The sequence below is a fragment of the Vombatus ursinus genome, unplaced genomic scaffold (assembly GCF_900497805.2).
Source record: "Vombatus ursinus unplaced genomic scaffold, bare-nosed wombat genome assembly UNPS02010548.1, whole genome shotgun sequence".
Lineage (NCBI taxonomy): Eukaryota > Metazoa > Chordata > Mammalia > Diprotodontia > Vombatidae > Vombatus > Vombatus ursinus.
In genome coordinates this window covers 12,032,589-12,048,920 of record NW_020950326.1, presented here as the reverse complement: position 1 = coordinate 12,048,920, position 16,332 = coordinate 12,032,589, and the positions used below count along the sequence as shown (strand labels likewise).

At 35.6% G+C, this 16,332-nt stretch overlaps 1 protein-coding gene across 1 annotated transcript in view; it reads right to left on the bottom strand.

Moving 5' to 3' along the window:
- CNTNAP5 (contactin associated protein like 5) overlaps positions 1-16,332 on the bottom strand; it is an 880,169-nt gene that overhangs the window by 460,226 nt on the left and 403,611 nt on the right. The window contains exon 6 of the mRNA XM_027854715.1: positions 11,139-11,323. Within this exon, the coding sequence (XP_027710516.1) occupies positions 11,139-11,323 (185 nt within the window). The remainder of the gene's footprint in view (positions 1-11,138; positions 11,324-16,332) is intronic.

Here is a 16,332-nt window from a genome sequence, read left to right as displayed (position 1 = left end):
ATCCTCAATTGCCTCAGTTATTGCCTTTCATCTATAAAATGGTAAAAAATAATAGTACATATTTCCTCGGGTGTTGTGAGGATAAAATGAGATAACATTTATAAAGCACTTTACAAACTTTTAAGTTTTACATAAGTACTACTTATTAAATATTTATTAATTCAATGAGGACTCGATAATTTATCAGTGTTACCCAGGAATGTTCAATTTTTTCATTCTAATCTCCCCCACTCATTTTTTAATAATTAATTATCATGAATTCCTCAAGTTTTTAAAAAATTTTTTCTAGCTTTTGATGTTCACACATGTTTCTTTCTTTAACTATGATATATATACATGTATACAATAAATATACACATGCAAATGAGATACATGTATACATATGTACTCTATAGGTTTGTATATTAATACACATGTTCATAGTATATGGATGCATAAATATACATATATCAACATTAAATGACATAATTTTCCAAGATCTTCCTATATGACAGACATCCTCTTTCATAACTTTAAAAAGGAACAAAATTTACTTCTAATTAACTGTTTCCCTGGTAGCTATAATGCATTACTGCAATGTAGTCCTTCACCTAGAGGCAGATGAAAAAATTTTGAATGTGAACCTGGGAACAGAATGCAAATCAGTCATAGAAGAGCCAACTTCTTTAAATATAGATAGGCTTTTTAAATGTACACAGGTTCATTACAAGGGCAGTTAAACACCTTGTCCAATATCTTTAGGTAATTAAATTATACATTTTATTCTTTATAATCCTCTCTAGTCCTTGTATGGTCATGAACTTTTTTGTAACCCATAGTTCTTATTAGTATTTTCCCATGTTTTTCTAATTTGTTCATCATGTGACTTTTTCTCTGTACATCATGTGTCCATTTGGAGCTTTTTTTTGTATAAGATGTGAGGTATTGGTCTAAATCTATTTTTTCCCCATACTGCTATCTGATTTCCCCAGTAGTTTCTGTCAAATTGTAAGTCTTTATCCCAATACTTGCGGTCTCTGGGTTTATCAAATATTAGGTATTTGATACATTTGTTTCTGTATGTTATGTACATAAACTGTTACACTGACTGATCTATTTCTTCAGTAATATAAAATTGTTTTAATAATAACCACTTCATAGTATATTTTGAGAACAGGCACTACTAAACCTTTCTTCTCATTTATTTTTATTATTTCTCTTTAGAATCTTATTCTTTTTTTTCTCCTCCATAAAAGCTGTATTATTGTTTTTAGTTCTATAAAGTAATACTTCAGCAGTTTGATTGCTGTGGTATTGCATAAATATACTAATTTAGAGAGTGTTGCATTTTCCAATATTTCTGTACTTGCTTACATTATAAGGCAACATGACATAATAGATAGACTTCTGAGCTTGGAGTCAGACAACCTGCTTTCAAATCCTGCCTCAAATACTTACTAGCTAGGCAAGTCACTTACTTTCCACATGAAGATTTTTTTAAGAAGACACAGATCCTTCCTGCATGTGCAACATAAGTAAGGAAAGTTTTCTGTTCCTTGCTTCATGGTAAAATATTAAGCCATTAATTGACATTGTGATTTTTAGCTACTTTGTGTCACTCATGTCACCCCATTGGACTGCAGTTTCTTCATAACTAAAATGTGAAATTTAGACTATACAAAATTTCAGTTCCCCATTGTAGTAGAGTATGAGATTTTGAGTCAAAATAAGGGTTTATGGCCATTTTGGTTTATGCCGTTTTGTTACCTTTGACAAACTATTTGCCTTCTTTGGACTTTATTTTTATCAATGTCAAAACAAGAGTGCTTTAAATAAAAACTCAGCCAAGATGGCAGAAAAAAGGCAGTGATATGCCTGAGCTCTCCCCAAAACCACTCTGAACACTATTAAATAATGCCATAAAAAGTTCCTGGAGCACACCAGAGCTTGTGGCCACAGTGAAGTAGGGACCCTCGTCACAGTTACAGGGCAGAAAAGAGTGCTTATGGTCACTCACAGACCGGAGTACAGACCAGGAGAGCAGTTAATAGACCTCAACTTAGATCATACTACCTTAGAAGAACTGAAAACTTACAGGTCCCTAGAAATATCTCTGAAAACAGCTGCACAAAACTCCTGAAGTTTGGGACAGTGTGTCCTTCACCATGGAAGCAGAGCCCTCCTTTAACAAAGATTTAAAAGTCAAGATATAGTCTGGGAAAATGAGCAAATGACAGAAAAAGTAATTCTGACAATAGAAACATAGATAATACTGACAATATAAAAATTAAAACAAATATGGTGACAAGGAAGATCAAAACACACACTCAGAAGATAACAAAGTGAAAGCTCCTACACGCAAAGCCACCAAGAAAATTATGAATTGGTCTCAGGCCATGGAAGAGCTCAAAAAGGATTTTGAAAAGCAAGTTAAGATACGCAGAGGGAAAATCAAGAAGAGTGGTGAAAGAAAATCATGAAAAAAATGAGTCAGCAGCTTGGTAAAGGAGGAAAAAATATACTAAAGAAACAACAACTTAAACAAGAGAGTAGGCCAAATGGTAGAAGAGGTACAAAAAGGCAATGAAGAGAAGATTGCTTTTAAAAAGCAGAATTGGACAAATGGGGAAAAGATATACAAAAATTTACTAAAGAGAAAAATTCCTTAAAAAGTAGAATTGACCAAATGGAAAAGGAGGTACAAAAGCTTATGGAAGAAAATTATTTCTTAAAAATTAAAATTGAGCAAATAGAAGCTAATGACATTATGAGAAATCAAGAAATTATAAAACAAAACCAAAAGGATGAAAAAAAATATAACACTGAAATATCTCATTGGGAAAAAAAAAAAGACTGACCTGGAAAACAGATCTAAGAGAGGTAATTTAGAAATTTCTGGAGGGCTAAAGATCCAGGATTACAACCAAGAATCATTTACCCAGAAAAACTGAGCATAATCCTTCAGGGGGGAAAACAGTTATTCAATGAAATAGAAGACTTTCAAGCATGCTTGATGAAAAGACCAGAGCTGAACAGAAAATTTGACAAGACTCAAGAGAAGCATAAAAAGGTAAAAAGGAAAGGGAAATCATACTAAGGTTAAACTGTTTACAATCCTACATGGGAAGATGATACTTCTAACTCATAAGAACTTTCCAATCATTAGGACATTTAGGAGTACATATAGACAGAGGACACAGGCATGAGTTGAATATGAAAGGATGATATCTAAAAAATAAAATTAAGAGGTGAGAGACAAATGTACTGGGAGAAAGCGAAAGTTGGAAGTAGAATGGGGTAAGTTTTCTCACATAAAAGAGGCAAGAAAAAGTTTTTACAGTGGAGGGGAAGGGGGGGAATAAGAGGGAGTGGATGAACCTTAATCTTATCAGAATTAGCTCAAAGAGGGAATAGTATACACACTCAATTGGTATAGAAATCTATCTTACCCTACAGGAAAGAAGGAGCAGAAGAAGACAAGAGAAGGAGGGGGAGGGTAATAGAGGGGAAGGCAGATTGGGGGAGTGGGTAGTCAGAAGAAAAATATTTTTGAGGAAGGACAGAGTGAAAGGAGGGAGAGAATGGAATAAATGGGAGGGTAGGATGGAGAGAAATGTTTAGTAACAGCAACCGTGAAAAAAAAAATGGAAGCAAGTTGCTCTAATAAAGGCCTCATTTCTAAAACTGAGTCAAATTTATAGAAATAAGAGCCATTCCCCAATTGATAAATGATCAAAGATATAAACAGTTTTCAGTTGAAACAAACAAAACTGTCTATAGCCATATGAAAAATACTCTATATTAATATTGATTTTAGAAATGAAAATTAAAACAATTCTGAGATACTACCTTATACCTGTTAGACTGGCTAATAGGACAGAAAAGGAAAATTACAAATAGTGGAGGGCATGTGGGGCAATTGGGAATTAATATACCTCTTGTGGAATTGTGAACTGATTCAAACATTCCATAAAGCAATTTGGAACCATGCCCTAAGAGTTATAAAACCATGCTTACCCTTTGACCTTGCAATACCACTACTAGGTCTATATTCCAAAGTAGATAAGAAACAAAAAGGAAAAGGACATATATGTACAAAAATATTTAGAGCAGCTTTTTTTTCTGGTGGCAAAGAACTGGAAATTGAAGGGATACCCAGAAATTGGGAAATGGCTGAACAAATTGTGGTATGTGGTTATGATGGAATACTATTGTGCTATAAGAAATCATGAACAGGATGCTTTGAGAAAAACCTGGAAAGACTTACCTGAGCTGATGCAAAGTGAAATATACCATGTACAAAGTAAGAGTAATACTGTAAGATGATCAGCTGTCAGTGACTTAGCTATTCTCAGCAACACAAAGATCCAAGACAATACTGAAGGATTTTTGATGAAAAAATGCTATCCATCCCCAGAGAAAGAACTGATGGTGTCTGAATACAGATTGAAGTATACTTTTTTTTTACTTTCTTTATTTCTCTTGAGAGTTTTTTTGTCTATGTTTTCTTTTACAACATGACTAATATGGAAATGTTTTGCATGACTACACATCTCTAATCTATATTAAATCACTTGCCTTCTCAATGACAGAGCGTGGGATGGGAAGAAGGGAGAGAATTTGGAACTCAAAGTTTTAAAAATGAATGTTAAAAATTGTTTTTACATGTAACTGGGAAAAATAAAATACTAAATAAATTTTTTAAATGAAACAAAAATAAATAAAATCTCAATTCAATTCTTTCATTTTAATATGAGGAAACCAAGATGCAGAGAAGAAAAATGACAAGATAACACAGACAGCATGCAGGACAATCATGATTTGAACTCAGACACTGACAAAAAGCCAGTACTTTGTCAGTGATCTTTGCACTTTTACTTTGAGTAAAATATGACCTTATGATCTCTGGAAACTCTAACCTTCTATGAAGTAATATAAGTTTAAGCAAAAATCAGTAGCAGATGCAGGAATGGGTCCCAGGGATTCTGACAAGACCTCACAGTATTAACATTGACTAGATTTTCTTTAGAAGAATTCCTCCTAATATCACCCCTTTTCTCATCATTTTTTAGTGTTATCCTCTAGTAGTTCTGCTTATAGCTTTACAAATGAATGTCTAAAGAATCAATATCAATTATTCTACTGCCTTATCTAGGAAACAGTTTCCTTAGCAATCTGTAGTTATTTTAATCACCAAATAAATGGTTTTTATTATACCTACCTATTTTTTAATCCCTTGAGGATGCTATGAGAAGGGCTCCTTAAAGCACACCAGGTAAGTCTTATTGGAGCGATATGGACTTTAAAGGTAGGCAACAGATTAGGGACTATTCATGGGAGTCTCATTTAGATTCATAAAATCCAGAGTAAGGAAGTAAATTTCATCCTTTTCTGGCATCTCACAGTAGTTTGTTTATAGCAATTTTACTTGAATTATAGCCCTGCCAAACAGGGTTTCTGAGCATGCCCAATACAAATTCACCATATTCAAATTAACATTTAGTAAGCATCTAGTATGTGGAAGGTCTTGTATTAGACTCAAAAGATAGGTGGATATGCTGACATTTAGACGGCTTTGTGATTTCATCAATGTGGGCACTCCTTCTAAGCATTCAGATGATAACCCATTCATGTCTGTCCCCTGCCCCTGCCTCGTGCTTCTCTTCTCAATGTGTTCACCTATGAATCTGTCTTAGAAGGTCCCATCAACAATTCTAGGGACCTACTCTAGAAAAGGTGTTCTTAACCTTTTTTTTTTCTTATTTTGGTCATAGACTGCTTTGCCAGTCTTGTGAAGTCTATGGATTCCTCTCAGAAAAATATTTTTTGGGCAGCTAGATGGCACAGTGGATAGAGCACTGGCCCTGAAGTCAGGAGGACCTGAGTTCAAATTCGACCTCAGCCCAGACTCTTGACACTTACTAGCTGTGTGAAATGGGCAAGTCACTTAACCCCAATTGCTTCGCTTAACTTTTTTTTTATGTAATTGAAGGAAATGAAAAATTTCAGTTAGAGGCTAGTGAAAATAAAGATCCATTTTTTTTATCATTCCAAGTTCATAGACACCTTGAAATCTATCAGTGGATCCCTTCAATGTCTGTGAACTACATATTAAGAACCCCTGACCAAGACCTCTTAACATTATATAGGTACTAATAAGGATATAAAGATGAAAAAGAATGCTGTTCCTATCCTTCATGGGGACTGCCAGCTACAAGAAGAGCTATGACAGGTACACAAGGATGTATCACACAAGACACAATGTGATAAAAGCAAAGGAAATGACCAAACACAGTTCTATTAAAGTAATTGAACCAGATGTTCCAATAGTTTCAAAATCCAAATCCTATTAAAGAACATTCATAGGAACATAGTAAAAAAGCCAGGACAGATGTCAGTACCTATCTAGTCCAACCTCTTCATGTCACAGATGAGGAAACTAAAGCTCAGGGAAATTAAATGATATATTTGAGACTTCACAAGTAGTAGATATCCAAGGAAAGATTTGAACTCAAGTCCCTTGACTCAAGAACTGCTGTTGTTTTGTTTTGTTTTGTTTTCTACTTTATCATGCTATCTCCTTTTGAAAAAGAATTTGAAAAACTCAGAGAGTTTACTTCTAGCTGAGGAAAGGGATCAGATAAGGATTCATAGAGGACATGGCATAGAACTAGGACTGGCAGGAAGAGAGGTATTTCAACAGATAGGATTGTGGAGAAAATGAATTTCAGATCTGTTCAAGCATACAAAGAGTAGAGATGGCAGGATATGGTTGGGAACAGTTAGTAAACTAATTTGGCTATTCAAATAGAGTACATGAGAAAGGAATAGACTGACACAAAACTAGATAAATAGGTGGAAGCCAGTTTGCAGAAAGCCCTAAATGCAAGGCTACAGAGTTTGGGTTTTGTGTTAAAGTAAACATGAAATCACTGAAGATTTCTGAGCAGAACAGTGGCATGACTCTATCTGTATTTTAGAAAGACAACGGCTCCTTTTGGAAGGATGCATCGGAAATGAGAGCAACAGGAAAGAGAGACTGACCATTATATCTAGCTAGGTAAGTGGTATGAAGTAGAGGCATGACTCTCTTAGTGCAGAAGAGAAAGAAGGTGTCAGAGATACTGTTGTCATAGAGTTGACAAGATTAAAAATTAAACTGATTAAAAATGAGAAGAGTAAAAAGCAAAAAGTAAAAAAGTAAAAAAGAGTAAAAAGTAAAAAGTAAAAAAAAAATGAGTGGGGTTTTGTGCCTTGGTGACCATAGAGGATAGTGACACCATCAATAGAAATAATAAAGATGGGAGGAGTGTGTTTTTTTTTCTTTTTCTTTCTTTTTTAAGTGGTGTATTCAACAACTGATTTGCAGGCAACTTCACAATATAGTGTGAATATTCAACTTATTTTCATGGAGAATCCTAGTATGTTCATGCTACAAGGGACACCAGAGAGCCACTAGTCTCTTCTCTTTATTTTATGCCTGTGGAAACTGTAGCCCACTGAAGTTAAGTAATATGGTTATTAAGTGTTTTATCCAGAACTTGAACCCAGGTCTTTTCATTCTTTGTCCAATGCTTCCCCAATACAATAGAAAGCACTTTGAGATGGGGGAAAGAAAGACTTCATTTTTCTTTACAAAATATTTTTACAGGCAGCTGGAGTTTTAACAAGGAATGTAGGTCATCAGAATTCAATTAATCTACATACAGAATAGTTTAGGATCCATTCAGAAAGTATGCCACAAGAACATCTGTGACCTGAATCCAGCAGCCTGCAATCATTGGAATCATATCCTATTTGTGATGAGTATTTCTACCAGCGAGAAGGAGGGGTTTACTCACACAGTCTCTAGCTGGAATATAAATACTTTTATTAACAGTGATACTCCTTCATTCACAGAAGGGATCTTAGTAGTATAGATGTTAGTGCTAGAAAGGACCTTAAGTGCTAATCTCATCCAAATGCTTGCCTTCACTAGGATAACCCATCATTATGCCCTTTCAATAGATGGCCTATGCTAAAAAGTTACTGCATTATCTCATTATAACCTGTAGGTTACTCAAGGTTATCAAAAATCTATGCAAGTATATCCATGAGCTCTGGCAGGTTTTACCAACCTGAAAACATTTTGATTATGGGTCCTGTGATGTGTATCTGTCTTCTGACAATCAGCATAGGTAAGTTAACCAAACCACAGATGATGATGATTATTATTTCTTGCCTCTGTAACTTATAAAGACTGTGTACTTAAACTTGAGGAGGCTGAGATATTTATTGAGGGGAGGGGGCAATAACAGAGATGAAATCAAAGACCTTCTGAAATATTTAAACAATTTTAGGCAATCTACTGAGTTTCAGAGAACTTGTGACCCTCCAAAGGTCACAAAGCCAGTTAATAGTGGAATAGGCACTAAGAACATAGGCACTTAGATCTAGAGCAGGAAGGGATCTCAGAGGCCTTTATTTTATAGATAAGAAAATGGAGGTGAAAGGAGGTTAGGGATTTTCCACAGACCACACAGATAAGCAGTCAGAGACAAGATCAAAACTCAGGTCAGCCGAATGCCAGGGTTGGTATTCTTTCACTTGTACGACACTGCCTTCCTAGAACTGTTCACTTAGAGGAAATGGGAGTTTTTAGCCTAGAGAAATCTCACTAAGTGGCATAATAGTTGTCTATATGTATTTGAAGACCTGCCAAGCAGAAGAAGAACTATACCCATTATGTTTGGCCTCAGGTGGCAGAAGGGAATAATGGATTGACATTACAAAAAAGGTCAATTTAGGACCGCCTTTAGGAAAACTTTCAAATAATTAGAAATATCCATAGTGTAAAGTGCTACCTCTTTAGGTGGTAAACTTCCTTTCCCAATAGGTCTCAGTAGTTTGGAAAACAATTTGTGATGCATGTTATAGTGGGAATTTAATTTTGATTTTTTTTTTTTGTATATGAGTTTGACTAAATGGCACTGAGGTCCCACTTAATTCTCAAAGTCTGTGATTCTGTAATTAACTTACTAATTGACTAATTAACTTATTGTTTTTCCACTTCACAACATGCTTCCTTAAGAACCACCTCTCCAAGAGCTACAGAGATCCAATGCTACCTTAAAATTCAAACTGTCTTTTTCAGTTAATATAATTCTGCTCTTCTAACATAACTAATTCTATTATAACCTATCTAATCCATTTTCCTCCTCCTCTGATTAAAACTACCTGAGATCCTAGATGAGACTTTTACTCTTTAAATCAGAGAGAGCCATTATTTATGGTAGAGATTCTTATATTGTGGCCCAGTAAGTTGCTTTTTAAAAATATATATAATTTCATTTAAATACAACTGGTCTTTCATATAAAATTTTCTAGTTTATTTTGTGCATTTAAAATCATTGTGAAAGGGGTCAAGAGTTGTTTTGTTTTTGTTGTTGTTTGTTTGTTTTGTTTTATTTTAAGTTTGCCAAAGGACTCCATGACACACACAAAAAAAGAAGCTGATTTATGGCACTTGCAAGATATATTTTTCTTTGCCTAGGGAACCTATTTTTGTGATGCCAGGCAAGTCAGGCATGCTGACTGAGGTTCGTGGCAATCTCACCCTAAAGAGCGTGTTCAAATTTATCAAATTGGATGACATCATGGTTCTTCATTTCCCTGAGCATTAAAATTCACTAGACGGTAAATCAGCAGAACTCCTAAAAACACGAGAACATAAGTTTGCATATATTAAATGAGACAACCCAAGGAATTTTTACCAGTGAATTTGAGGAACAAAACTTGAATTAATGGGTACACTTAACAGAGAATTCTTTATACTGTATTGCCCTGTATCCTAGTAGATTCTTCACAGTTTTACCATAATCACAATACTATGTGTACCTTTTTTATTTCATCATTCAAGTACATCCACTAGAGAGTAATCAATTTTTTTAAACTTCCAATTACTAACAACCCAAGCAATTCCATCTGTGTTCTGAATTCTTTCAGTCAAAGATTGGCAAGGTCCTTCGTGAGAGAGGCAAATAACATGTTTTGTCAATAGCCTGTTAAACTAGGCTTAAGCCTGAACCTTGGTTTTGTTCACAGTGATGGAAAAAAGTCTATTGTAAACTAAAATCAACATTCAATTATTCAGAGGTAGATTGGCAAAGCTTGTCAAATCTGCAGGCTCATGTATTTTCATCTTTACTTCGTGCTAGCATCTTTCTCTAAGAGGTGAATGAAAGAAAAGTTGAGATAAAATTCAAATTCATAAATTTTATAAGTAGTTTTTGATCATTTAATTACTCTGGAGTCCCTATATGTATTTGTGAATATGTATTTACACACATCTGTGCATGTGTGAATGTGTATTTACAGATGAATTAACAAATTATTCTTTATACTTTGTTGCCTTAAATTTCCTAGCGAATTCCTCACAGTTTTACAATAATCACACATATACATACAAAATAACACCCCCCACATAGATACATACACTTATCCTGATGCATGATGTACATGTGTGTGTATTTGTATGCATGTATTTATGTATAGAGAGAATGCATAAAAGATGACTCTATTGCCTCAAATGAACACTTTAGATTGTGATGATTTTTGTTTGTCTCCATTCTCCCAGTTCTTCATTGAATACATGCACGTATGTGTATATATGTGTAGTGTGTGTGTGTATTCCATAATCACAGAATACAGAATGGAAAGGCACCTTGGAGTACACATCTAGTTCAACCCCTCAATTTTATTCATGAATAAACAGAGGCCGAATAACCAAATCATTAAGACAAAGCAGATGAGGGACCCTTTTACCCTTTCCTTCCCTACTTTCAACTCTCAGCAATCTCTCGGTCTCTCTCTGTCCTTCTCTCTCTCTCTGTCTCTCCCTCTCTCTCTTTCCCTCTCCATTCACCATCCCTCTCTCCTCCCTCTTTTTTTCACTCTCTTTTGTCTTTCTCTGTCTCTTTTTCTATTTCTCCCTTTTCCCTTCATGTTCCCCTCCCCCTTATATGAATGCAAAGTGAACCATACCACAAAGTATGATTTTTCTCAGTTCCACACCACTAGTGTATATCCGTGTTGGCCCATGTCTTTATACATGTTGCTGAGGCCCAGTTCATCTAACTTCATGCAAATTCAAAGTAAATGATACCTGAAACCCATCTCACCTCATAATCAATGTCCAAATAGTCCCCATCTCCTTTTGCCCGGAAATGTTGAGTGTCCTTGTCCACTGTGAAGTTCACTTGCTTATTGAACCGCTCAATGAGGACTGAGTGCCAGTGCTGGTCATCCAGGAGACTGCCTAGTGTAACTGAAGGCTGGCTGTTACTGAAACGACGTTTGCTGTCACCTGCCAAGGGCAAAAAAAAATAGAAGAAAAATTAAAGCATAATTGTAACAGGGCCTATTGTAACACTCAAATACCAGGGAGTTCAGACAAGCAAATATATACTTAGTCAATAAATATTTATCAGTTGCCTATTATGATAATAGTATTATGCCAGGCACTGAAATGAATAAAAAGAAGCAGTAGACACTCTCCATGCCTTCCAGGCCCTTGCTATTTAATGGATGAAACATATATACATGTAAATGTTAAATAAGCTGAGGTAGTATTTGACAAGTGTCAAATGAATGGTGTAAATTCTTTCATTGTTGATCAGAGGAAGAGTTCAGTGGGACGAATGCTAAACATATAGTAGCCACTTAATAAATGTTTGCTTGTTGATTTGTCTGGAGTAGTCTGTGGTGTAAAATCACTCATAATAAAATTGAAAATGTGTGATGTCCCTTGAAAATTACACAGAATTTTGATTAGAAAGAAGAGGGGAAAGAACTTTCAGGTACGGATGACAATGGGAACATCAGGACCAAATCAATAATTGGAAGAGAAGAGCAGGTCAGGACAGTAGGTTCATGGATCATGACTCTCTGGCTATTAGCCATGTCAGAGAACAGTTCTTGGCTTCACTTCTTTGTATCCCAACTGTAATCTTTTCTTTCCTGAGGAAAGGAAAGGCTTTAGCTAAAAAAAATCTATTAAGGTTTAAGAACACTAATCAATTCAGAGGACCCATGATAAAACAAGCTACCACCTCATGATAGAGAGGTGAAGGACTTAGGAAATAGGATTGTGATGAATGTTTTTTGAGACATAGCTAATGTAGATATTTATTATCTGTGATTATGTCTATTTTATCAAAATGGTTTTTTTTTTAATTTTTCAGTAAGAAGGACATAGGAGAGAGCTGTTTGCTAGTTAAAAAAAATAAAGAAAAATTCTTATAAATTCACATGTTCTCAAAGAAGAAATCCCCTTGCCTTTGGAATGTATTTTATTACAATCAGTGAAGCAATCAATCGATTAAAAGGCATTTACTAAGTGATAACTATGTGACAGTTAGTATGCTAAAGTGATGGAGATACAAAGTAAAAAAAAATCCCTGTTTTCAAGGAGTTAATATTCTAAATGGGGAGAGAAATCAAATAAATAAAAAAGATGTAGTTGGATTGCATTTGAGAATTTCTATAGTAATTTTGATAATGAAAAGTTGGTACCTGACTTAAAAACTTAACTTTTTAGCCTAGATGTAACGCTATATGGCTTTGAATCATGGACCTCTGAATCTCTGAAAAATCAATCAATCATTTGGCCAAAAGTTATTAAGCACCTTCTAAATTAATATTGCAAGAACTGAAAAAGAAATGTGAGACACAGAGTGGGCATAAGTAGCTTGTGGCTTATTCTCTCTTATGCCTTTCACATAAGAAGCAGTTTCAAGGGATGTCATCCAAGAAATGTGTGCCTGGAAATGGAGGTGGTTAGTCATACAATAGAAGCAAAAGACAAGAGATGGACAGCCTGAATATTGCACTGGTACTCTTGGAATGTCAAACAGCCTAGAGGAAGGCCTCCACTTATCCAAATAAATCACAGTGGATTATTTATAGGAAGTAGACACTTTAACAATAGATCACATACTTTAAGATGAATTTCATTCTTTGGTCTATGGTATATACTGAAAGCATAAGAAAATAAAAGTGACTTTGAAAGTCCAGGGCATAGGTAGGTTCCATTCTGTACTATTGTCATACCCACATCAAAAGGATTTTATATCTGTCCATATAAATAACTGTAGTCATCATTTTTTTGCTTGTGTCGGGCTTTTTTATTGTTAGTTTTTTTATTTTTTTAAATTTTAAAATAATTTATTTTTAGTTTTCAACATTTACTTCCACAAAGTTTTGAGTTCCAAATTTTCACCCCATCTTGCCCCTCCCCCACCCCAAGATGGCATGAATTCTGAATATCTCTTCCCCTAGTCTGCCCTCATTTCTGTATCTCCCCCCCTTCTTTTATCCCCTTCCCCTTCTACTTTCCTATAGGGCAGGATAGATTTCTGTACACCATTTCCTATATTTCTTATTTTCCAGTTGCATGTGAAAACATTTTTTTAAACATGTGTTTTTAAAACTTTGGGTTCTAAATTTTCTCCCTTCCTCTCTCCCCACCCACCCTCATTGAAAAGGTAAGCAACTCAATATAGGTTATACATGTGCAGTTATGCAAAACATTTCCATAGTAGTCATGTTGTGAAAAACTAACTCTATTTCCCTTAATCCTATCTCGCCCCACCCCCATTTATTCTATTCTTTCTTTTGCCCCTGTCCCTCCTCAGAAGTGTTTGCTTGTGATTACCCCCTTTCCCAACCTGCCCTCCTCTCTATCATTCCCCTGCTCTCTTGTACCCTTCTCCCCCTATTTTCCTGTAGGGTAAGATCTATTTCCATACCCAATTGAGTGTGTATGTTATTACCTCCTTAAGTCAAATCCTATGAGAATAAGATTCACTCATTCTCTCTCACCTTCCTCTGTTTCCCCTCCACTGTAAGAGCCTATTCTATTCTGTTGGGTTTTTTTTTGTGAGATAAATTACCCTATTCTATGTCTCCCTTTGTCCTCCCAGTATAGTCTTCTTTCACCCCTTAATTTTATTCTTCAGATACGACCCCTTTATCTTCAACTCACCCTGTGCCCTCTATCTATCTATATCTATATCTATATACATATATATATATACATATATACATATGTACATATATATACAATATCATTTTTTTCCCTCCAACTACTCTAATACTGACAAAGGTCTCATGAGTTATAAATATCATCTTCCCATGCAGGAATGTAAACAGTCCAACCTTAATAAGTCTCTTATGATTTCTCTTTCCTGTTTACCTCTTCATGTTCCACTTGAGTCTTGTATTTGAAAGTCAAATTTTCTATATCAGCTCTGGTCTTTTCATCAAGAATGCTTGAAAGTCCTCTATTTCACTGAATGACCATATTTTCCCCTGAAGGATTATATTCAGTTTTGCTGGGTAGGTGATTCTTAGTTGTAATCCTATCTCCTTTGCCCTCTGGAATATTATATTCCATGCCCTGTGGTCCCTTAATCTAGAAGCTGCTAAATCTTGTGTTATCCTGATTGTGTTTCCACAGTACTTGAATTGTTTCTTTCTGGCTACTTGCAATATTTTCTCCTTGACCTGGGAACTCTGGAATTTGGCTACAACATTCCTAGGAGTTTTCCTTTGGGGATTTCTTTCAGGAGGAGATTGGTGGATTCTTTCAATTTCTATTTTGCCTTCTGGTTCTAAAATTGCCAGGCAGTTTTCCTTGATAGTTTCTTGAAAGATGATGTCTCGGCTCTTTTTTTGATCATGGCTTTCAGATAGTCCAATAATTTTTAAATTATCTCTCCTGGATCTATTTTCCAGGTCAGTTATTTTTCCAATGAGATATTTCACATTGTTTTCTAATTTTTCATTCTTTTGGATTTGTTTTACAGTGTCTTGATTTCTCATAAAGTCACTAGCTTCCATTTGCTTCATTCTCATTTTTAAGGAAGTGAACTTCAGCAATCATTTGGACTTTTTCCATTTGGCCAATTTTGCTTTTTAGGGCATTCTTCTCGTCATTGGCTTTTTGGACTTCTTTTCCCATTTGGGTTAGTCTATTTTTTAAGGTATTATTTTCTTCAGTATGTTTTTGGGTCTCCTTTAGCAAGCTATTGACTTGTTTTTCATGATTTTCTTGCACCACTCTCATTTCTCTTCCCAGTTTTTCCTCTACTTCTCTCACTTGCTTCTCAAAAGCCTTTTTGAGCTATTCCAAGACCTGGGACTGATTCATATTTTTCTTGGAGGCCTTTGAATTTGTTAAAGATTCCATGGTCTGACACTCCTTGTGAGTTTTGCTCATGATCCCAGCCAATTATTTGAGTTATAAACCCTTTATTAAGGTAGAGGTCTGCTTCCAATATGGAGAATGTACTGTCCCAAGCTTCAGGGGTTTGTACAGCTGTTTTCAGAGATACTTCTAGGGACCTGTAAATTTTCAGTTCTTCCAAGGTGGTATGATAAGGGGTGAGGAGTTTACTCCTTTCCTGGCCTGTGTCTGATCTATGAGTGACCACAAGCCCTCTTTTCTGTCTTGGAACTTTGAGGAGGATTTCCTCTCTACCACACTAGTGCTGCTCCTCCTTGCCCCAGAACCGCCCCTCAGAACTGTGACCCAGATCCAAGCAAAGCAAGAGATTCCTGCCTCAGCACTGGAAAATAGATCCCTGCAATCCCCTCTGATCAGCCACTCAATTCCCCTCAGTCTGTGGGCTGGAAGCTCAGGAAACAGCCGCTGCCTGGGCCATGCTTGGGAACTGGGGCTGAGACTTATCTTCTTTCACACTACAGAAACAGAATTTTCCCACTGACCTTGTAAGTTGTCTTTGTGTTCATGTGTTGAGAAGTCTGGAAACCACCACAGCTGCCTGTGAATCAGTCCTCTGAAACCTGCTTCAGGTTCACTGTGGCCTGCGCACCCATGCCGAACTGCGCTCCTCTCCCAGCCCAGCGCGATATACCTTTCTGATCAACCATACAGGTTATCTTGGCTGGAAATTTGTTTCACTCTTTCTTTTTATGGGTTCTGCTGCTTTAGAATTTGTTTAGAGCCATTTTTTATAGGTATTTGGAGGGGTTTGGGGGAGAGCTCAAACAAGTCACTGCTTTCACTCTGCCATCTTGGCTCCACCCCTATAGTCATCATTGATGAATTTAAATGAAAATAAATTATCATGAACATAAATTATCAAAAAGGGTAAATTAAGTCTAAATTAATGAGATTTTATTTAATTTGTTATTTGTTTTTTAGCTCCCAGAACAATAATCATCGTTTCTTCTATTTGTCATAGAATTTCAACACCTCTGTAGGAAGTCTTATTTTTAACAAGTCCTATGGAAAGTTAAGTTGGTAAGATAATTTGATAGATTGAGAATTTTAGTTTCTCCTCAGTTGAA